The sequence below is a fragment of the Malaclemys terrapin genome, chromosome 9, assembly GCF_027887155.1.
Source record: "Malaclemys terrapin pileata isolate rMalTer1 chromosome 9, rMalTer1.hap1, whole genome shotgun sequence".
NCBI lineage: Eukaryota > Metazoa > Chordata > Testudines > Emydidae > Malaclemys > Malaclemys terrapin.
Genome location: NC_071513.1, coordinates 62,675,089 through 62,697,304, shown reverse-complemented (window position 1 = coordinate 62,697,304; position 22,216 = coordinate 62,675,089). Strand labels below are relative to the sequence as shown.

Here is a 22,216-nt window from a genome sequence, read left to right as displayed (position 1 = left end):
TTCCCAGAGCACACTGAACAATTTAAGCTTCATACCATCACTGGGATATACAATGTAGTTGTAGCTGTGTTGGTCACAGGATATTAGAGAAACAAGGTGGGAGGGTAAGTAAAGGTTACTTACTGCAACTGAAGGTTCTTGGAGATGTGTGGTCCCTATCTGTATTCCACACATGGGTACACATGCACACCATGTGCCTGAGTCCAGAAATTCTTCAAAGCAATCTCCATTGACCCGGCACATGCACAGTAACTCTCCTCATGCTCCCAACCGAGAGTATAAGAGGCAGTGTGACTCAACACCATTCCAGTTCCTCTTCTTACTGCAATCCAACGAGATCCAAAGCAGAGAACCTGGAAGGCGGGTAGTGAAATACAGATAGGGACCACACATCTCAAAGCACTTCCAATTACAGCAAGTAATCCTCATTTCTTCTTCAAGTGCTAGTCCCTATGTGTATTCCATATCTGGGTGACTGTCTAACAGCATTCAGACCGGAAGATGTGAGGAAACTGGCAGCAGAGAGGTTTGTAGTACTGCCGTTCCTACAGCTGCGTTCACCATTGCTGCTTGAGTTAGAGAATAGTTTAATGTCAAAGTATGAATGCCCTGTAGATGTCCTGTAGTGGAACATCCAATAAGGATGTTGGGGAGGCAGCTTGTGTCCACATGAAGTGAGCTGTGGTATGCCCAGGATGGGGGAGCTTCGATGTTTTGTAGAGTTCTGAGATGCATCCCAAAACCCACTTAGAAATCCTCTGTAATGATATAGCCTGTCCCTGTGACCTTTCTGCCACAAGAACAAAGAATTTCTGAGATTTTCTAATGTGCTTGGTTCTCTGCAGGTAGAATGCCAGGACAAGCCTGATGTTAAGGGAGTGAGGTCTCTTTTCTCAGACGAAGCATGGGAAGAAGAGGAGGTTACTCACCCTGTGCAGTAACCGACGTTCTTTGAGATGAGTGTCCCTGTGGGTGCTCCACTCCAGCTCAAGGTGCGTCCCAGTGCCTTTGATCGGAGATTTCTACAGCAGTACCTCTACGGGCCATGCATGTGCTGTGCCTGCCTCACAAACTGTCAGTGTTTGAATAGCATGTGCATGGCCTGGGCTCCTCAGTTCCTTCTCTACAACGGAGTGCGTTCCAGCTTCCGAAGTAGAAGGGAGGAGGGTGGGTAATGGAGCACCCACAGGGACACTCATCTCGAAGAATGTCAGTTACTGCACCTGGTGAGTAACCTCCTCTTCTTGTTCGAGAGAGGTCCCTGTGGGTGCTCCACTCCAGGTGACTGAAAAGCAGTATCCCTTAGGATGGTTGGGACTTCGGATCAGGTAAGAAGGCTGTTGACAAGACAGCTCTACCCATCTTGATGTCGGATGCTGCAGTGTGCATGACAGCACAGTGATTGGCGAAGGTAAGGTTTGATGCCCAGGTAGCTGCCTTGCATATGTCAGAAAGCAGGACATTACGGAGCAAGGCAGTGGAGGTGGAGACAGCTCTAGTGGAGTGTGTCCTAATTGATGTAGGAGGGTGTATTTGCCTCATTTGGTAACAAGAGACGTATGCAGTCAGAAATCCATTTGTAGAGTCTCTGTGTAGAAATAGCCTTTCCCTGTGATCGCTGAGTAGCAGAGACAAAAAGTTTGGGTTTTTTTCTAAATGGTTTTGTTCTATCCAGGTAAAAGGACAGTACCCTGCATCCACCAAGTGTGTGCACTGCCGTTTCAAAAGCATTAGTGTGAGGTTTTGGGGAAAACGTTGATAGGTGTATAGGCTCACTGAGGTGAAAGGAAGAGTGTATCTTAGATAGGAACTTTGGATGTGTGCAGAGTATGACCTTATTGCGGAAGAACGTGGTATACGGAGAGTCCACAATAAGCGCTCCCATTTCTCCTATCCATCTGGCAGATGTGATTGCTGTCAGGAAGGCGGTCTTCATGGATAGGTGGAGAAGGGAGCAGGTAGCCACTGGCTCACAAGGTTTGTCCATCAGGGCTTTGAGGACTAGGTGTAGGTCCCAGGGTGTAGGGGGCGGTTTTACGTCTGGATATAATGTCTGGATACCATTCAGGAACCTTTTGGTGATTGGATGGGCAAAGACTGTAGCATTGTCAATCTTATGGTGAAATGCAGTGGACTTTGAGTGAGCTCGTGGAGAGACCAGATGTTTTAAGGTGTAGCAGGTAATCTAGTATCATTGGGAGTGAGGCAGAAACTGGAGAGGTCTATTTGTCAGTGCACCAAGATGTGAACCGTTTCCATTTATGCAGGTAAGTAGTGCGCGTGGTATGTGTTCTGTTGTGTAGTAAGACTGTGTGCACTTGGTCCGAACAGGTTGACTCCTCATTAGAGAACCATTGATTAGCCAGGCCCTCAGGTGGAGACACTGTACGTCGGGGTGAAATAGCTGTCCCTGGCGTTTTGATAGGAGGTTGCTGAGTGGGGGAAGGGGAATCGGTGGCTTGACTGACATCCGCGTGAGAAAGGGATACCACGGTTGTCTGGACCATGCTGGGGCTATTAGAATGATGTTGGATCTGTCTGTTCTTATCTTCTGTATAAATATGTTCAAGAAAGGTATTGGTGGGAACACATACATGAGAGTTTCGTTCCATCGGAGCATGAAGGCGTCTCCTCAGTAGTGTTTCCCCAGGCCTGCTCTGGAGCAGAATGTTGGGCATTTTTTGTTTATTGCTGTGGCAAATAGATCCAGTTGGGGATAACCCCACGTCTGGAAAATGTTGGATAGAATGGTGTCATTGAGTTCCCATTCATCCTGTATGGGGAAGGATCGACTGAGCTCGTCTGCGGTGGTGTTCTGAGAATCTGGCAAGTATGAGGTGGAGATATGGATATTGTGTTGAAGGCACCAGTTCCATAGTTTTACCGCCTCTGTGCAGAGGGAGTGGGACCGGGCTCCCCCCGTCTGTTGACATAAAACATGCACGCGATGTTGTCGGTCATGATCCGAATTCGGCGGTTTTGGATAACGGGAAGGAAATGGAGGCAGGCATTGCATTCGGCCCTGAGCTCTAGCAAATTTATGTGAAGCTTGGTTCTGTAGAGGACCGGAGGCCCTAAGTGGTGAGGTGGCCCATGTGCGCTCCCCATCCTGTGAGGGATGCATCTGTAGTGATAGTCATTGAAGGGGGATCTTGTCGGAAGGGAACCCCAGTACAGAGGTTGATGGGAGAGGTCCACCACAGAAGTGACTTTGACTTTTGGGAGTATAATTAGTCCTTGACTTTCAGGGGCACAGTTAGTAATTTGTTTAGCCTGTGCGTATTCGGTTTGTATACCGTGGCTAGACAACCCTGAAGGCATCGCATGTACAGGTGAGCATTTGTGACCACAAATGTGCAGGTGGCCCTGTGTCCTAAGAGCTGCAGGGAATCTCGGACTGTAGTCTGTGGGCTGGCACGTATCTGGGTAATTGTGTGGAATCTGTCCTGGGGAAGAGAGGCAAGACCACTGGTGGAATCGATGTGGGCGCCGATGAAGTAGATTTGTTGGGTAGGCTGTAAGGTAGATTTGTTTTTGTTTATTTGCAGACTTAGGGTGCGGAAGCAGTGGAGGGTTGTAAAAGTTGTGCGGATTGCTTCCAAGTGAATGGGGGATTTAAGAAGACAATCGTCCAGGTAAGGAAAAATGAGGACCCTTTTTTTTCTGAGATGTGCTATTACAACTGCTAGCATCTTTGAGTAGACACATGGTGCAGTGGAGAGGCCAAATGGAAGGACTCTGTATTGATAGTGTTGCACTCCCACGGCAAATCTGAGGAAATGTCCATGGGCAAGGTGGATAGTGAAATGGAAATATGCATCTTGGAGGTCGAGGGTTGAAAACTAATCTCCCTACTTCAGCGTCGGAATTATCATTGGAAGAGTAACCATCCAGAATTTCTGTTTCTTGATGAACTTGTTTAAATGTCAAAGATCGAGGATAGGGTGCCATCTGCCATTTTTCTTTTCTGTCAATAAGTAGTTGGAGTAAAACCCTTTCCCTCTGTGTTGAGGCAGTACTTCCTCTATCGCTCCTAGTTGCTTGAGGTGTTGTACCTCCTGACAGAGTAAATGTTCGTGAGAGGTGTCCCCGAAGAGGGATGGGGTGGAAGGGTGCGTGGGAGGTAAGAGAGGAAGGGGATGGCATAACCCGATCTGATAATTTCCAGGATCCATATGTCTATAGTGATGGCTTCCCAACTGGCAAGGAACGGATGTAGACAGTGTCCAAAGAAATGGATGGTTGGAGTTGGCTCTGGAGAGGGTGCGAGGCTTTCTATACCCTTGAGCAAGACTTCAAATTTGTTATTTGAGTTAGGAGGGTGGGTCACCATTGTTTGCGGAGGGCAACGTCGTTGGGTTCTGGGTTTATGGCATTGTTGTTGCTGCGTATATTGTCTTAAAGGTTGATATTGCACAAAGGTATGGTAGCATGGTTGTTGATATTGCTGATACCTATATTGTCTCTTTTTTGTGACAGGTGTTTCGATGCCTAGAGATCGGAGTGTGGTGGATGAGTTCTTCATGAAATGGAGGACCTCATTGGTCATAGAGGCGAAGAGTTTGTCCCCATCGATGGGGATATCTTCAACAGTGTTCTGTATCTCCTTGGGAAAGGAGGAATAAGCAAAGGAATAATCAGTTTGAGGTTTGCAGGTGATGCAAGATATCAGGTTACTCATCACATAGAATCTGTCTGCAGGCAGGAAAACTGTCATAGAGATTGAATCCAGCCGTGCTCCTATAAAATGTACTGTCCTGGTGGGTGACAAAAAGAACTTATCTTCGTTTATGCAAACACCTACAGTGGCAAGAAGGCACAAAGGAAACTCTGTTGCTGATATAACTTCTTGCCAAAATTGGCCTACCAAAACCCAATCATCCAGGTATGGAAATACCATATATCCCTGATGTCTCATGTGGGCTGCTACCATGGTGAAAACTTTTGTGAACACATTTGGAGCTGCTGTGAGCCCACAGTGAAGGACACAGAACTGGTAGCGCTCTTGGTCAACCATGAAATGCAGAAATCTCCTGTGTGATGGGTGAATGTCCATGTGGAACCATGCTTCCTCTATGCTGAGAGTCGCAAACCACACTCACTCCTGAAGAGAGGTTTATAGATGCCAGTGTAATCATCCTGAATTTCAGCTTTTGGATAAAGATGTTGCATTGCCAAAGGTCCATGATGAGGTCCATGTCTTTTCTAAGGGTTAGAAAATATGGGGAGTAGAACCCTCTTCCTTGGTACTCCCTTGGGACCTCTCTATCACCCCCTGGTGTAACAAGGATTGATGAGAGGGGTCCCTGAAGGGGGGTCAGGCATGTGTTTTGTGAGGAGGGAAAGAAAACTCTATGGAGTATCCTATGTGCAAGTGTTGACATGCATATAAAAAATGGCCTTTGGCCTGTGGTTGGGAATACATGGAGGGTGCAGCAGTGAAGGGAGCTGAGAAATGAGACCTCTGAATCCTTTGTCACTTATGAGAAAGATTCACGTGGATGCTGGTAGTATGGGGTATGCAAAGGGGACAGTTGTGGTCAAAAGGGCTATTCCTGGCATTTCCTCCTGGGGGCTGGTGTGTAAATCACAGGGTGGATCTCAAGTCCTTTAGAGAGCATAGAGACTCATCTGTCTTTTCATTAAAAAGGCTGGACTTGTCAAAGATCTTGGATAGCATTTTGAACCTCTCTAGGGAAGCCTGATGACTGGAGCTACAAGACCCTTTTGCATGACCAGTCCTGGGGCTAAAGATCTGGATGCTGTATCTGTGGCATCTACCACAGCCTAGAGAGCCACCTTTGCTACCAGCCTCCCCTCATCCAGAAAGGACTGGAATTGGGCTCATTCTTCCATGGAGAGTTTGTCTTTACATTCTGTAGGCCTGGTGTAGGTGTTAAAATTGTATTTTGCTAATAAAGCTTGGTAATCAACTATACAAAACTGGAGAACTGCAGAGGAGGAAACCTTCCTACCCTGGAGGTCCACTCTCTTTGAGCCTTTATGGGCCAAAGTAGATTTTTGGTAGCGTGGCTGAGCTCTCTCTGTAGTCACCTGTACCACCAACAAGTTACAGGCAGGATGAGAAAACAAGAAATCAGCATCCTTGGCCAGCACAAAATAGCATCTTTCTTTTTGGCATAGGGGCACAAGATGCTGTGTGTGCTAAACCTCTCTGGCTGGTTCTAATATGGCCTGATTAGTTTGGAAGGGCCACCCTGGTCAGTCTCTGTGGTTGTAAAATGTCCAGTAGTTGATTCTGAGGGTCCTGGACCTCCTCTAGAGGAATTTGTAGATCATTAGCAACCCTGTGCAACAACTCCTGGTATTGCTGGTGGTCATCCAGTGGAGAGGGCAATGAAGGCGTGACAGTGGTGTCTGGAGAGGATGATGAGGCTCCCATCGGAACCAGTTCTGGTTCTTCCTCCTCATACACATATGGAACCAGCTGATGAGAGGAGGAGGAGTGGTATGACTCCTGAGAGGGGTCCGGGCACCTGCAATAAGGAAAGATCCATTGCTCATGGTGGCCCCCTGGGGAATCAATATTAGGTGTCCCTTGGAGGGTCATAACCTGACAGATAATAGTGTCTCGGCTGTCTGTTAGGGCTCCTGTGCCTTCGCAGAGATACTGGTGCAGCTATCTCCTCCAACTCCTTTGATTCCATAAGTACCGCGGCACTCCTGTGCGATGGATAGAGATGGGACTTCTCTTGAGACAATGGTAACAATTCCTCCTCCAGGATAAGGATATCTCTCAGGAGGGCAGGGCCCAAAAGGAGTGGAGACTGCAGGTAGGGGAAGAAGACATCCTCTGACGTTACAAAGGTCTCCACACAGCCCAGGGTCTGAGAAGTTCCCATAGAAACTCCTGAAGAGCCCAGTTCATCTGATGCAGCCAGTCTTTGGATAGATGAGATGGTACCTATGATGAATACTGTCGGAACCAGCGGCTCCTTTTTCCTTGCTTCTTGAAACCCGGGACCCTGGGCACAGTCCAGGGACCGAGGACGATTTCCCCTGACTGGAGGGGGGGAGTATTCTATTCTATACTAACTAGAGTTCCTAAGCTAAGATATAAACTATTTACAAATACATTTTACAGGCTGTGCAATAGCAGAGGACATGATTCTGACTCAGACCATGGGACAGTAAGAAGAAACTGGAGAGGTGTCGAGCCGCACTGCCTCTTATACCCTCAGTCAGGCGCATGAGGAGTGTTACTGCGTATGTGTGGGTCAACGGACACTGCTTTGAAGAAACTCCAGACTCAGGCACTTGGCATGCATGCGTACCCCTGGCATGGCCTTAGCAGGTCAGATCACAGCCAGAATGGTTATGAGGGTCACTGCGCATAGGGCTTGGCCAGCAGGGCCATAGCGGGTGTGCTGGTCCCTAGGTCTATTCCACACATGGGAAGAATATCTTTTATTGAACCAACTTCAATTGGTGAAAGAGACAAGTTTTCAAGCTACACAGAGCTCTTCTGTAGAGATCACCTGAAGAAGAGCTCCATGTAAGCTCAAAAGCTTGTGTGTCTCTCTCTCTCTATCATGACTGGGAGACAGATTATACTCATTTTACAAATGGGAAAACTGAGGCATAAAAAGGTCAAGAGACTGAGCTGTGCAGGAGTCCTGCCTTCTCAATCCTTTGCTCTAATCAATAATCATTTGCATTGTGTTTTCCTTCTAAAATCAGCTGTTCCCCCATTACACATTAGTGCTGAACGTGAGCCAGCAATGATTTAATAGCTTGGAAGGCAGAAATATGAGTTTGTAGAAAGAAGCAAGAAATCTGATTGGCAGAAATATAATCAGCTAACCTAACTTTGTTAAGGTCTAGTTCTGCACACCCATGGAGGGAGGGGGTAGAATATCTTACAGTGTGAGTGCCCTCTTGCAAGCAGTAGGATGGTAACCAAAGCAGAACAATTTTGCCACCTACAAAGCAAACAAGACAACTCCACTGTAAGTGGTTTTCTTATAAATCGCTGCTTAGCGGTCGGTTCCTTTTCATTTTGTTGCTGATTAAATAAGGTTGTGAAAAGGAGAACCTGGCCACAATAGAATTTCTGTCTGGGAGGGGAATGGGCCTCTTCACTAATGTTTTGAGATCAGCACAAGGTGATGAAACAAAAGGGCTTTAGAATGAGGGATAAGGCTGGCTGAGGGGGAATTATTTACCATTTTTAGTTATTACTGAGTTCTGACAACTTTTTCCCTTATCAAATCTTTCTTTTTGAACTGTGCTTATCCCATAATAGGTAATGGCTCATCAATTTGAAAATAAAACTATTTGTTGACTGCAATAGTGAGCTGATAAATTTATTCGCTTGTTAAAATAAAAAAAACAATGAAAAGGAATAGCAGTGAAAGCCCTGAAAGACATCACTCTGCTTCAGATCAGACCAGATATGAGTTGCTCTTTTCCTATTGGCTAGAAATGCTGGTGACCAGTAAAAGGTGATTGCACCTTTTATTGACAATTGACATTGTTGCACCTAACGTTCCAGCCTCCATCTGTGTTTAATCTGAGTATAGCTATTTCTGGAGTCAGTGCTACACGGAACAGTTTGAGAGCTGCTGCTGAGAAATGCTGTTTTCTAACATACTTAAGCTGCTGTTTTGAGATGGGAAACATTGCATTTTACAGAAGTTGAACATTGTTAGGAATCTCCAAAGGGCTGCTTTGAATCTGATAAACAGAAAGCACGACCCTTATCAGCTCTTCAATAAACCGAAGAGCCCCATCCAAAACTAATAAAGCCAAAGATTTACTTGGTACCTTACCAAGCATTCCAGAAGAAGGTGGATTGGGCTGAATTTCCTCCAGCGAGTTCTCCTGCAGAATATCCCAGAGCTGCCACTGCATTTTTGGGTTCAGGATATAAAAGGGCTGTTCCGGATGTCTAGTACGATACACCTTGTAGTTTGCAAAGAAACTGTAGTCGGGTTTTCTGTACCACTAAAACAGAATTAACAAGTCAGATCCTTTCCCCCTCCCCTCAAAGACAAGATCTCTCACAAAACACCTAAGGAATCTATTATTGTTCTGCACTGCTGTGGGATGCAGTAACTTATCTTTCATGTAACAGGTTGCCCTTTGAAATTCCACCTGCATTCTAATTCAGAGGGCAAGGTGCTGATGGAAGAGCTATCATGCAAGAGACAGGTGAGCCCATGGCACCCACAACAGAACACAAATGTCTTCAACAATATCCACTATGTAACTTTAAAGATGCTGTGAAAGAAATTTCTTTACAAGTGGAATGTAATTTGACATGCAATCACACCAGGCTGTATTGCAATTCATAAAGCAATGCAGAGAAATGGCATATCCCCCCCACCCCGCCTTCCTGCAGTCTCTATCATAAGACACCCTCATACTGAAGACTGACGGGGAATCATCTCATCTTTTAGTAGATTGTTATGGAGTTCTAATCCTTCTAAGTTTCTCATCTCTAATGCATTAAGATCTTCCACATGTCAGTGGTGGGTGTGTCAGTGATCCAGTTCACAAAAGTGTCTTACCAACTATTCCATTTTTATTTGCATTTAGGGTCTGATCCAAAATTCACTGAAGTCAGTGGAAAGAACTCCAAGGACTTCAATGGACTTTTGGATCAGGTCTTTAATGTCTTCCTGATATTTAAATTGGGAGATTCAGGGAGAAGATTTCGCTACATGAAAGCGAGCAGCCCACTAGCAATAAAATCTGTAAAAGATCCAATTTCTTTTCCGTTCCATTCTCAAACATTTTAGGAGATACTACACTGTATCGTCTCTCCTTCTAGAATACCCAACTGGCAGGACTGTTCATGTGGCCTAGAAAGACATTGAAAGGACAATCTTATGTGCAGTGAGTCATTTTTATACCATTCTTAATTGTTATATTAATCTCAGAGAACAAAAGGTCATATTCCAAGGCTGGTACACAAGCATCTTTGTCACAACATTGCATCAGAAGATGATAATGTACAGTATGTGCAGTGAACTGTAATTGTGTGTATTTGTGAGCTTTCAAATTTATAAGCTTTCCTCTCACTACCTTACTTCAGTAAAAATACTGAAGGAGGGCTTATGTTTCATTAAACTCTCGGACCATCTAGAAGAGAGGTTTTACTAGGCAATAAGTACCAGCCTAGCTCAGTAGAGGCTCTTAAGCATGCTAAATATATACCCTTGCTTCTTTGGGGGCGTAGAACTAGACAAAGGCTTGGACATTCAGATGACATTTTATAAGCAATGTCTCTGATCTAGGAAGTCAGGGTGTGACCTAAAGACTAAGAAGAGACAGCAGAGCTGAGGACTGTAGCAGATGTGCACTCCAAAGGATCAGCAACCCTTTAGAGATATAACTCCTTGTGTGTTACAAATAGCACCATGGGTTACTGAAGCTGCACGAATTTTAAAAATCGAATTAACTTTTCACTGTTTGAGGTTTGTTTCCCTTCTACATTGCTCTCAGCTTTAACAATAAACTAGTTTATAAACACTTGTTTATAGCTAATTTCCAAATGACTTCACTTAGATTCTGATGCAGTAGCACAATGCTGCGAAGTGGGGTTTAGGAACACTGCAGGGACTCCTTGTTTAGTCGTATCTATACCCATTCAAAGTGAAGATTGCATGGAAGTGTTTTTATAATCCTTGGCTTTCTAAAAGTTAAAAACGATTGTGAATGGGAACCAATCTGGTAGGTTACCTCTGAGCACACTTCTCGCATCGGGCTCCGCACATGAGATAGGCATTTGCTCACCTATCTCCTCCTGGTTTGTGGATTGCTCCGGGGCTTAGGTTGGGGATAGGTGTCCAAACACCTAGAGTCAGGTGGCAGTGGGCATGCTTGGAGGCAGAAACTTATTCTGGAGAGAACTTTTAGGCTGAAAATGTAGGCGTCAAGTTTAGGTGCCTACAGGATTTGGCAGGAGTTTTGCGAATGGTAGTGGAGCCTAAAAATGGGATTTACGATCAGGACCTAAGTGACGTGTTCCAGGTGACACAGAAAGTCTGTGGCAGAGCAACGAATTGAACCCGGGCCTCCTAGGCTAGCACTGGTGCAATGTGCCTCTCTTTCTGAAAGATAACTTTCAATCACACAGTCCAGAGTTTTCAGTCCTGCTCCTGTAGAGGGGGGTTTCAGAGTTACATGTCTTCTGTCTGCTAATTACACTGGACTGGCTTTTGAAGCTGTTGCTGTTTATCATTTTGCATGCTTTGCTTGCTGAGATTGTTTGATGTAGTATAATCCTTAGCTTTGTTATTGTGCCACTTGAGTGATGGTCCTGTGCTTTCTGGCCCTGGAATATTATGCTGAAGCTCCATAAATTAGCATATTGACAGAATATTTACTTATTATTGAAACTGTCAAGGTAAGTTATTGTTTTGTACAATGATGTAACTTTTGACTTCAACTGAGATACCCCAGTGAAAATCAGGAATGAGGAGACATGACAGAAAAGGGAGAACAATGAGGCCAAATCAAAGGATGCTGCAGTATCTCAGATATTGAAATTCTTCTTCAGTGCAAATGCTGAGAGGTATTTTTAATTATTTTAAAAATGGAACAAACTCTCCCATTTCCGACTATACAGACTGCACAATCAATAAACACGTCGCAAAAAGAGAAGAACATCCCTTGATTTTATTTTCTTATAATTTAAAGGGAGGAGATGGTTCAAAGCTTCTGACTTCTGATTGGATGAGGGGGCACCACAGGATACCGTTTTGCAATAAAGTTCTGAATATACTGCCAACATGGGTGATCTACCCAATTACTAAGAGAGGGAGTTGTGATGACTACTAATGGAGCTATTGTGCAGCTACTCTGCAGTCACTACACAAGTAACTCCAGTTTATTAATCCAATACCTACAGAAATCCAGCTGACATGAGTAAAGGAATTTGCTGCCCTTTTAATAGAGCTTTCTTATCAATTATAAGCCATTAAAATATACCTTATGACAGACTGGTGCTTTCAAAACCAAAATGGCCACTGTGGTCAGACTGTCCAGCCTAACGTATGGATTCTTGAGACAATGGAGACTAGCACTCTCCCGCAAGTTTGAGAATGTTATATACAGTAGTGGTCACCTTAATGTGAGATCAGCCAATGGGAAACTTACTGTGGCAATAAAAGATAGACAACTCAGGGCCCTTCACCCTTGTCTGGAAAAGACACACATTTTCTATCAGTAGAGCTATGGTTTTGTCATGGAAATGTTTTGTCATGGAAAGGGGGCAAGCCAGGGATCTCGGGGGTAGGGGCAGAGAGGAGAGAAATGGACAGCGAACCCACTCTGCACTCTCTATGCACCTGCTGCTCCTGACCTGTGGGGCTGGGCCTGGCTCCCCACTCTGGGCATTGCAACCTAGCACACAAGGTCGCAGCATCACATGGGGGCATTTCATGAACTTTACTCAAATTCACAGTTTCCCTGACTGCTGTGACAAAAATCACAGGAGCTGATCGCATACCGGGATGGAAAAAGGAACTTGCGAACACATACATTGCTACATCTAGCACGCCAGAGGAATAAACAACAACTTTAAAAGGAATGACCCTCAACATGCAGGCATGTATGGCAAGAAATGAGGTCACAGCTACCCTGTAAATCTCATTTACAACACTGTTCTTCACTTACCTCATTAATTTCGGCATGATAAGGTGCTGGATCCCAGACAATTAAGATTCCAGTATTGTACAACGTATCTGTAAGGAACTTCTGCTCTTCGACAGTTACAAGCTTGAATGAGAAAAGGAAAGATGATTTCTAACACAGCAGAATATGTATAAATCTGTGGAAGGTCAGGCAGTAAAGTATTACTAAGCATGGCTATACCCATCGACTACTAAGGACGAGGTGGTAGGATTGGTTGAAGTTCAGAAAGTGTTCCATTATCCCTGGATTATACATGCTATAGAAAAGTATTTCCTCGTGTGAGCTAGCAACCATGCCCTGGCCTTTTAATTCTGCTGCTACTCCTCCCTCCAGCAGGTCAGGATGTAGTGGAGTGTCAAAGGAGCAGTGGTTGCATACCTATGCATATCAAATCTCCCTTTCTACCTGACTTTACTCAGAAAGGAGAGGATATGGGCAACACACAGCGGCTTGGAGTGCATGTGGACTTCAGCCACTATAATTACAGTCACTCAAATTAGTCGGGAGAAGAGTAGTAGTGGTAACTGAGACATCTAATTCTACATGCATTTCTCCAACTCTGTTGCAATTATAGACACAGTGCCAAAAAGGAAAAACATATGGATAGGGTAACAGGCTGCTCAGATCACATTTCACTAAAAAAAAAAAAAAAAAGCATGCATGGGCCAAGTTTTAACAATCCACACTTCACAGTCACGGTAAATACAAACCCACAGAGTTACACTCAGAATAATGTTCCAAGTGTCAATTCCCCCAAACAGCCACTGGTGCTAAGTTACAGTGACAAAAATCAGCCAGGGGCAGCTTTATCCTTTTAGTGATCCAACAACTGCCACAGGGCAGGTGAGAGTTGAACTTGGGGAAGTCCACTTTGGAGCTCTGTTTACAGGAGAAACAGAGTTGAATGAGGGGCTTGTCCTTTTATTAATTAGCACAATTCAAACAGACGCTGCTTGTTAACATCTGGTTAGGAAGAGGGCAGTCAGAAAACCCTGACTATGCCAGACAGCCCCTCAGAAATCCAAGCCAAACGGGAGCTATTTCAGAGCGAGTTGATTCATCTTTTTAAATATGCTATTTCCCCCCCGCCCCCGCCTCCCCAGCCATTGCTAGCATCCCATCGCTATTCTGGCTGTCCCCATTACCAGTACATCACAACCATGTCTGCCTGGCCATTCCAGATGCTTATTATTCTATAACTGAAAAAGAGTTTGCTAGTGTATGTTCTTAATTTAAAGAGAGAGAGAAAATTAGGTTTGAGGCCCAGAGTCCTGCCATGTGTACTGCATAGCTTCCTCAGCCTATACCATTTTAGTCACTTTTAAAAATGTGGCTGTCAAGTTTGAAAGTGCAGCTTGGTGCACACAATCCTTTCCAGGTGCAAATGACAGGATTTAAGTTTTTAACTCCCAGGGTTGTGGGAGCTAAAAGCATTTGGAGAGGACAGAATTGCAGGGAGAGGGCGAGAAAGAGTGGCAGAGAGTAGCAGTGACCGTGTGTCAGAGTGGGGTGAAGGCAGGAAGGGGAGGAGGGACACAGCAGAGCCGAGGGAGAGGGGATTCTTGCCAGATATTTTACAAAACAAAATGGATCCTTTTTAGCACCATCCTGGGCAGAAGAGAAGGTGGGCCGAGAAGAGCATTTCAGGAAAGATTCCAAGTGTCGGTAGGCATAGGTAGGAGGTGCAAGACTCATGGTCCTTGACACAGGGTCATGAAGTGTCTAAGGGTCTAAGCTGACGGAAGAGAGTTCTCCCATTGGCTTAATAACTCCACCTCCCTGAAAGGCAGTGACTATGTCAGCGGGAAAAGCTCTCCCACCAACATAGCGCTGTCTACACCAGCGCATAGGTCGATATAACTACGTTGGTCAGGGGTGTGGATTATTCACACCCCTGAGACACGTAGTTATACCAAAGTAATTTTGGAGTGTAGACCCGGGCTCAGAGAGGAGAAGCAGAGTTGTTCAGAAAGGAAGGGGAGAGAATGAAAGAGTATGAATCCAGCAGTCACAGGCCTCTCTCTAGACTCATCCAGCAGCATGAACGCACAGAGATGTAGCAAATGTGAGAGGACCTTTTCAAGATCAGAACTGTAGGGTTGTTGCCATCTTTCCTGCCCCCATTTTTAAGCAGGGCAGGTACCAAGTACAACTGGATCAAAGACATAGGCACCAAACTTCTTCTGCAGTTGTCACTGCCCCCTACTTCTGCAACCAATCTGATAACTTCCTGCAACCTCATTCACACCCTGCTATTGTTTGCTCTGCATGGCGTTAATTTGTTGACTATCAGTTCTAGGTTCCACATTTAATCAACAGAGCTAACTGATCTCACCACTTATTGCCTTTAGTGCCTATCTGTTCTGCTTAATCAATTGATTGATTCTTTCCACTCAACCAACTGTCATTTAATTGCTACCACACTTACTTGTCTTGCCCAGCTGTTTTGCTCCTAATTAACTGCCGAGGCATTGATTATTGCCTATTTGTTCTGTTCTTATTTAGCTGATTTCATTGTTTCCTGATTGCCTTGCTAATTCACCATATAACTTGCTAGTACATTTATCATCTATGTAATCTCGTTTGGATTAATTAACTCATTTGAATATAGCCTTTTAGACCACATTTGCTGACGTGTACCCGAAGAATGGTATCCCTTTACCTACCCCAGCCTCCTACCTCGTACTTTGTTGTGTCATTGTCTTTCTCTCTACTTCTCCATCATCTTCCCTTCCGTTTAACACTCATTATCCCAGAACACATGGATCCATCCACATGGGGAGTTGTATTGGAATAACTACAGCTGCATAATTATATATATATATATAGTTGCAGAAGCAGGACAAATGTTTTCACTGGCACCGTTTGCATATCATAGCTAGGCTGGCACTGGATATGTGGCCCCAGGAGATAGCTTCCAAAGTGGAGAACATACTATTGACCCAGTAACACAATTACACACAGACGCGTAAGGACTTAAATTGTCGAACATGTCTTATGGGAAGATCAGTTTACAAAGGGACAAAGTCCAATTCTTAATTTATGTTGTATCCATTAGTCAGGAAGCAGAGAGCACTGGGACACAGCAGGCAGCAAGATAACACAAATCATGGGAGAGGAGAATTCTGATGAGGAAGTTAGATAAGATTTATGAGCAACAAAAATTCATGTAAAGGAAGAGGAACAAACATGATTAGAGAATTTGGTTGCAAATTCCAAGGCAGTACAGGGGATTTACCCAGGAATTTTAATAGAATACATGTAGCTAAACCCTCTGTACTTCTTTGAAAAAAGTCAACCCTTATTCCAAAGCAGCAACCTGGAAGACTCCGGGCTAGTCTACACTGGCAACACTAAAGCGCTGCCGCGGCCGTGCTTTAACATGGCTTGTGTGGTCCCGGCAGAGCGCTGGGAGAAAGCTCTCTCAGCGCTCTAAAAAAACCACCTCCATGTACACTGTCTACACTGGCGCTTTACAGCACTGCAATTCGCTGTGCTCAGGGGGGTGTTTTTTCACCCCCCTGAGCGAGAAAGTTGCAGCGCTGTAAATTGCCAGTGTAGACAAGCCCTCATTCTCTGAGAGCAGATGACTGAACTTCAATCCCATAGAGCGAGGAGACAGAATGAAGAGGTGAGCAGGTAGTGAACTGGCCTGTTCTGGAGTATGAAGCTCTGGTTTTTGTCTTATCTGGGTGGTTTCAACCTGTGCCCCTTTCACTAGATTGTAACAAGCTCTTCCTGATTAACCCAGCTAAGTAGTGATGGCTTCAAAACACTTACTGGATGGATAGCTGGGGTGCTGTGACCGTTGCTTATTTCACAACTCTCTCACTGTTTAATTGTACTCCCCTTGTCTGCCCATTGTAATTACTTGTTGTCTGTTGTCAAGTCAAATTTATTAATAGCAACTTAGCCGTAAGCCAATGCACCAAAACCAAAACATATTACAATAAAACTTAAAAGTAAATCCAGGATTTTAAAATATTACAATACATATAAATAAAAATTTAAAAGAACATATGTCAGGACTGAGATCCCCACTTTGAACTTTAGGGTACAAATGTAGGGGCCTGCATAAAAACTTCTAAGCTTAACTACCAGCTTAGCTCTGGTTCGGCTGCCACCATTTTCAATGGATTCCCTCCCTGGGAAACCTTGAAAAACCTTCACCAAATCCCTGGTGAAAACAAATCCAACCCCTTGGATTTAAAACAAGGGGAAATTAACCATTCCCCGCCTTCCTCCCACCAACTCCTGGTGAATCAAGATCCAAAACCCCTTTGGATCTAAAACAAGGAAAAAATCAATCAGGTTCTTAAAAAGAAGGTTTTTAATTAAAGAAAAAGGTAAAAATCATCTCTGTAAAATCAGTATGGAAATCAACCTTACAGGGTAATCAAACTTAAAGAGCTTAGAGGACTCCCCTCTAGTCTCAGGTTCAAAGTACAGCAAACAAAGAGAAACACTCTAGTAAAAGGTACATTTACAAGTTGAGAAAACAAAGGAAAACTAACACGCCTTGCCTGGCTATTTACTTACAAGTTTGAAATAGGAGAGACTTGCTTAGAAAGATGTGGAGAACCTGGATTGATGTCTGGTCCCTCTCAGTCCCCGAGAACGAACACACTCCCAAACAAAGAACACAAACAAAAGCCTTCCCCCCCCAAGATTTGAAAGTATCTTGTCCCCTTATTGGTCCTTTAGGTCAGATGCCAGCCAGGTTACCTGAGCTTCTTAACCCTTTACAGGGAAAAGGATTTTGGAGTCTCTGGCCAGGAGGGATTTATAGTACTGTACACAGGACAGCTATTACCCTTCCCTTTATAGTTATGACACGCCCCCCAAATCACAGATAGTGTTGGATGTTTGGTTCCACACTGGCTGTGATTTCTTCCTGGAGTTCTAGGAGAAAACAGAGTTAATAAGACACATGTACCTTTAGACATACTACTGATTATATAAAAACTAACAATATGTTTCATTCCAAAAACAATTGTTAACCAGTTAACTCTGGGAAACTTTCCCGGGAGAGTGCATCAGCCACTTTGTTAGAAGCTCCCGAAATGTGTTGTATTTCAAAATCAAAATCTTGGAGAGCTAAACTCCACCGAAGAAGTTTTTTGTTATTTCCCTTGGCGGTATGAAGCCACTGTAGCGCAGCATGGTCTGTTTGTAGTTGGAAACGCCGTCCCCAAACATATGGGCGTAGCTTTTCCAGCGCATACACAATGGCATAGCATTCCTTTTCGCTGATTGACCAATGGCTTTCCCTCTCAGACAGTTTCTTACTGAGAAATACGACAGGATGGAATTCTTGATCCGGTCCTTCCTGCATTAAAACTGCTCCCACGCCTCGCTCGGACGCATCTGTGGTTACTTGGAACGGTTTGTCAAAGTCTGGGGCCCTTAGCACAGGGTCAGACATGAGTGTTGCCTTAAGCTGGTTAAAGGCCTTTTGACACTCATTAGTCCACTGAACTGCATTTGGCTGTTTCTTTCTGGTTAGGTCTGTCAGCGGGGCGGCGATTTGGCTGTAGTGGGGTACAAATCGCCTATAATATCCAGCCAAGCCTAAGAAGGATTGGACCTGTTTCTTAGACTTTGGAACCGGCCACTTTTGGATAGCATCCACTTTGGCCTGTATGGGATTTATAGTTCCTTGACCCACCTGGTGCCCCAGGTAAGTCACTCTGTTTTGGCCTATTTGACACTTTTTAGCCTTAACAGTTAGTCCTGCCTGCTGGATGCGCTCGAAAACTTTTTCCAGGTGCTCCATGTGCTCTGCCCATGAATCAGAAAAAATGGCCACATCATCGAGGTAGGCAACTGCAGATTCTCCCAATCCCGCTAGGAGACCATCTACAAGTCTTTGGAAGGTGGCGGGTGCATTTCGCAACCCGAAAGAAAGTACATTGAATTCATACACCCCTGCCTGGGTGACGAAGGCTGACCTTTCCTTAGCGGGTTCATCTAGTGGTACTTGCCAGTACCCCTTGGTTAAGTCTAAAGTAGAGATGAATTGGGCATGTCCCAATTTCTCCAATAGCTCATCTGTGCGTGGCATTGGATAGTTGTCAGGACGAGTTACAGCATTTAGCTTACGGTAGTCCACGCAAAAGCGTATTTCCCCATCTGGTTTGGGAACTAGAACCACTGGAGATGCCCATGCACTCTTAGAGGGGCGGATTATACCCATCTGTAGCATGTCCTGGATCTCCCTTTGTATAGCAGTTTTGGCATGAGGTGACTCCCGGTAGGGTGGGGTTCTAATAGGGTGAGCATTACCTGTGTCAATGGAGTGGTATGCCTGTTCGGTCCATCCTGGAGTGGCTGAGAAAATTGGTGCAAAGCTTGTGCACAGCTCCTTGATCTGCTGTCGCTGCAGACGTCCAAGGGTCATGGAGAGGTTCACCTCTTCCACGCCACCATCCTTTTTTCCTTCGTAGTAGACACCTTCAGGCCACTCCGCGTCATCTGTTTCCTGGGCTGTAAACTGGCAAACGTTTAATTCTCTGGAATAAAAGGGCTTAAGAGAATTAACATGGTATACCTTAGGCTTTATGTTGGAGGTGGGGGAGGTTATGAGATAGTTAACAGCTCCTAGGCGCTCCTGGACCGTGAATGGTCCTTCCCACGACGCTTCCATTTTATGGGCCTGGATTGCCTTTAAGACCATGACTTGGTCTCCTACTTTGAAGGACCGTTCTCTGGAATGTTTATCATACCAGGCCTTTTGCTCTTCCTGAGCATCCTTTAGGTTTTCTTTAGCAAGGGCCAAAGAATGTCGGAGGGTGTTTTGTAGGTTGCTTACAAAGTCTAGAATGTTTGTTCCTGGAGAAGGCGTAAACCCCTCCCATTGCTGCTTCACCAACTGTAATGGCCCCTTAACCTCACGGCCATACACAAGTTCAAATGGTGAAAACCCTAAACTGGGATGTGGTACAGCCCTGTAGGCAAAAAGCAACTGCTGCAACACTAGGTCCCAATCATTGGAGTGTTCATTTACAAATTTACGTATCATGGCCCCCAAAGTTCCATTAAACCTCTCCACCAGGCCATTGGTTTCATGGTGGTAAGGGGTGGCAACCAAGTGATTCACCCCATGAGCTTCCCACAGGTTTTCCATGGTTCCTGCCAGGAAGTTAGTTCCCGAATCTGTAAGGATGTCGGAGGGCCAACCTACCCTGGCAAAAATGTCTGTTAATGCCTGGCACACACTTTTAGCCCTGGTGTTGCTTAAGGGTACTGCTTCCGGCCATCGGGTAGCAAAATCCATGAAAGTCAGTACGTACTGCTTTCCTCTGGGTGTCTTCTTTGGGAAAGGACCCAGAATATCCACAGCTACGCGCTGAAATGGGACCTCAATTATGGGTAGTGGCTGGAGAGGGGCTTTAACCTGGTCTTGGGGTTTTCCCACTCGTTGGCACACCTCACAAGACCGGACATAATTAGCAACGTCCTTGCCCATTCCCTCCCAGTGGAAGGACTTCCCCAACCGGTCTTTGGTTCTGTTCACCCCAGAATGGCCACTGGGATGATCATGGGCTAAGCTCAAGAGCTTTACCCGATACTTAGTGGGAACTACCAACTGTCTTTGAGGATGCCAGTCTTCCTGGTGCCCACCAGAAAGAGTCTCCTTGTATAAAAGTCCTTGTTCTACAACAAACCGGGATCGGTTAGAAGAGCTGAGAGGCGGTGGGGTGCTCCGCGCCGCCGCCCAAGCTTTCTGAAGGCTGTCGTCTGCTTCCTGCTCGGCCTGGAACTGTTCCCTTGATGCTGGAGACATCAGTTCCTCCTTGGACTGTGGACTGGGGCTTGGTCCCTCTGGAAGCGATGCAGGTGCTGGGGCTGTTTCCATTGACTGTGAACCGCTGTCCGCTGGTGCACTATGTGGTAACTTAGGCTCTGGCTGAGCCTCTTGGGTAGGGTTATCTGCTGCTTCTGCCAGTTCAGGCTCGCTGGTGCCCTCTGGCGTTGGAGTTGTAGACGGGTTTGCAAGGGCTGGACTCAGGGCTGGCAATGGTTCTGGTGCTGGTTGCGTTGCCAGTTCCGGTTCTGGGACTGGCTTTGGCTGGGTCTCTGGGATTGGATCCACTACGGCTGTTGCAGTCGTTGGCAGAGGATCCAGTTCCACCACCTTTGTCTGGGTCTCCGGTAACACAGACGGGGCCCTGGTGGACGGCTCAGGAACAGGGATGGGGGTGAAAGCTTGCTTAGCCTGGCTGCGGGTGACTATTCCCACCCTCTTGGCTACCTTCACATGGTTGGCCAAATCTTCCCCCAGCAGCATGGGAATGGGATAATTGTCATAGACTGCAAAAGTCCACATTCCTGACCAGCCCTTGTACTGGACATGCAACGTGGCTGTGGGCAAGGTTACAGATTGTGACACGAAGGGTTGAATTGTCACTGTAGCCTCTGGGTTGATGAGTTTGGGGTCCACTAGGGATTGGTGGATAGTTGACACTTGAGCCCCAGTGTCCCTCCAAGCGGTAACCTTCTTTCCGCCCACTCTCAAGGTTTCCTTTCGCTCCGAGGGTATGAGAGAGGCATCTGGGTTTGGGGATCTTTGGTGTGATTGGGGTGTAATGAACTGTAATCGGTTGGGGTTCTTGGGGCAGTGAGCCTTTATATGTCCCAGTTCATTACATTTAAAACATCGCCCTGCTAAGGTATCACCGGGACGAAGTTGGTTGGTGGAGACCGGTGTGGTGGGGTGAGAAGGCGTCTGGGGTTTCCCTTGGGATGTGGGTGGGGCCTTGGGTTGTCCCCGGTGGTAAGGTTTTGTTTCGGCTTGCCCCTTCTGATATTCGCTCCAACTGCTACTAGTTTTTTTCTTTTCTGCCACCTCCACCCATTGGGCTCCAATCTCCCCCGCCTCAGTTACAGTTTTGGGCTTCCTATCTAGGATGTACCTTTCTATTTCCTCAGGAACACCCTCTAAAAACTGCTCCATTTTTACTAGGGAAAGCAGATCTTCCAGAGATTTAACATTTGCTCCTGATACCCAGGCATCACAATTTTTGTCGATGTGGTAGGCATGACGGGTAAATGACACATCGGGTTTCCACTTTAGGGCTCTGAACCGCCGACGGGCATGCTCGGGTGTTAGCCCCATTCTGAGTCTGGCCTTGTTTTTAAAAAGTTCATAACTGTTCATGTGTTCCTTAGGCATTTCAGCCGCCACCTCTGCTAAGGGTCCACTGAGCTGCGGCCTCAGCTCTACCATGTACTGGTCTGCAGTGATGCTGTATCCAAGGCAGGCCCTTTCAAAATTTTCTAAGAAGGCCTCAGTATCATCGCCTGCCTTGTAGATGGGGAATTTTCTGGGATGGGAAGTGGTACCTGGAGGGGGGTTGTTAGCATTGGCTGGTGCATCCTGCTTAGCTTTTGCTACTTCCAGTTCATGCTTCCTTTCTTTTTCTCTCTCCTCCATCTCTTTTTCTTTCAGCTCCATCTCTTTCTTTTTCAGCTCCATAGTTCTCTTGTGAGCCTCCTCTTTGGCTTTTTCCAGCTCCATCTCTCTTTCATGGGCCTCCTTTTTGGCTTTTTC

At 45.6% G+C, this 22,216-nt stretch overlaps 1 protein-coding gene across 7 annotated transcripts in view; it reads right to left on the bottom strand.

The window, feature by feature from the left end:
• Positions 1-22,216, bottom strand: part of ST6GAL1 (ST6 beta-galactoside alpha-2,6-sialyltransferase 1) — a 113,076-nt gene that overhangs the window by 4,558 nt on the left and 86,302 nt on the right. For all 7 annotated transcript variants that reach the window (XM_054040532.1, XM_054040536.1, XM_054040531.1 and 4 more), the window contains 2 exons: positions 12,646-12,747; positions 8,793-8,967 (listed from right to left, as the gene is read on the bottom strand). In XM_054040532.1, coding sequence (XP_053896507.1) covers positions 8,793-8,967; positions 12,646-12,747 — 277 coding nt within the window. The remainder of the gene's footprint in view (positions 1-8,792; positions 8,968-12,645; positions 12,748-22,216) is intronic.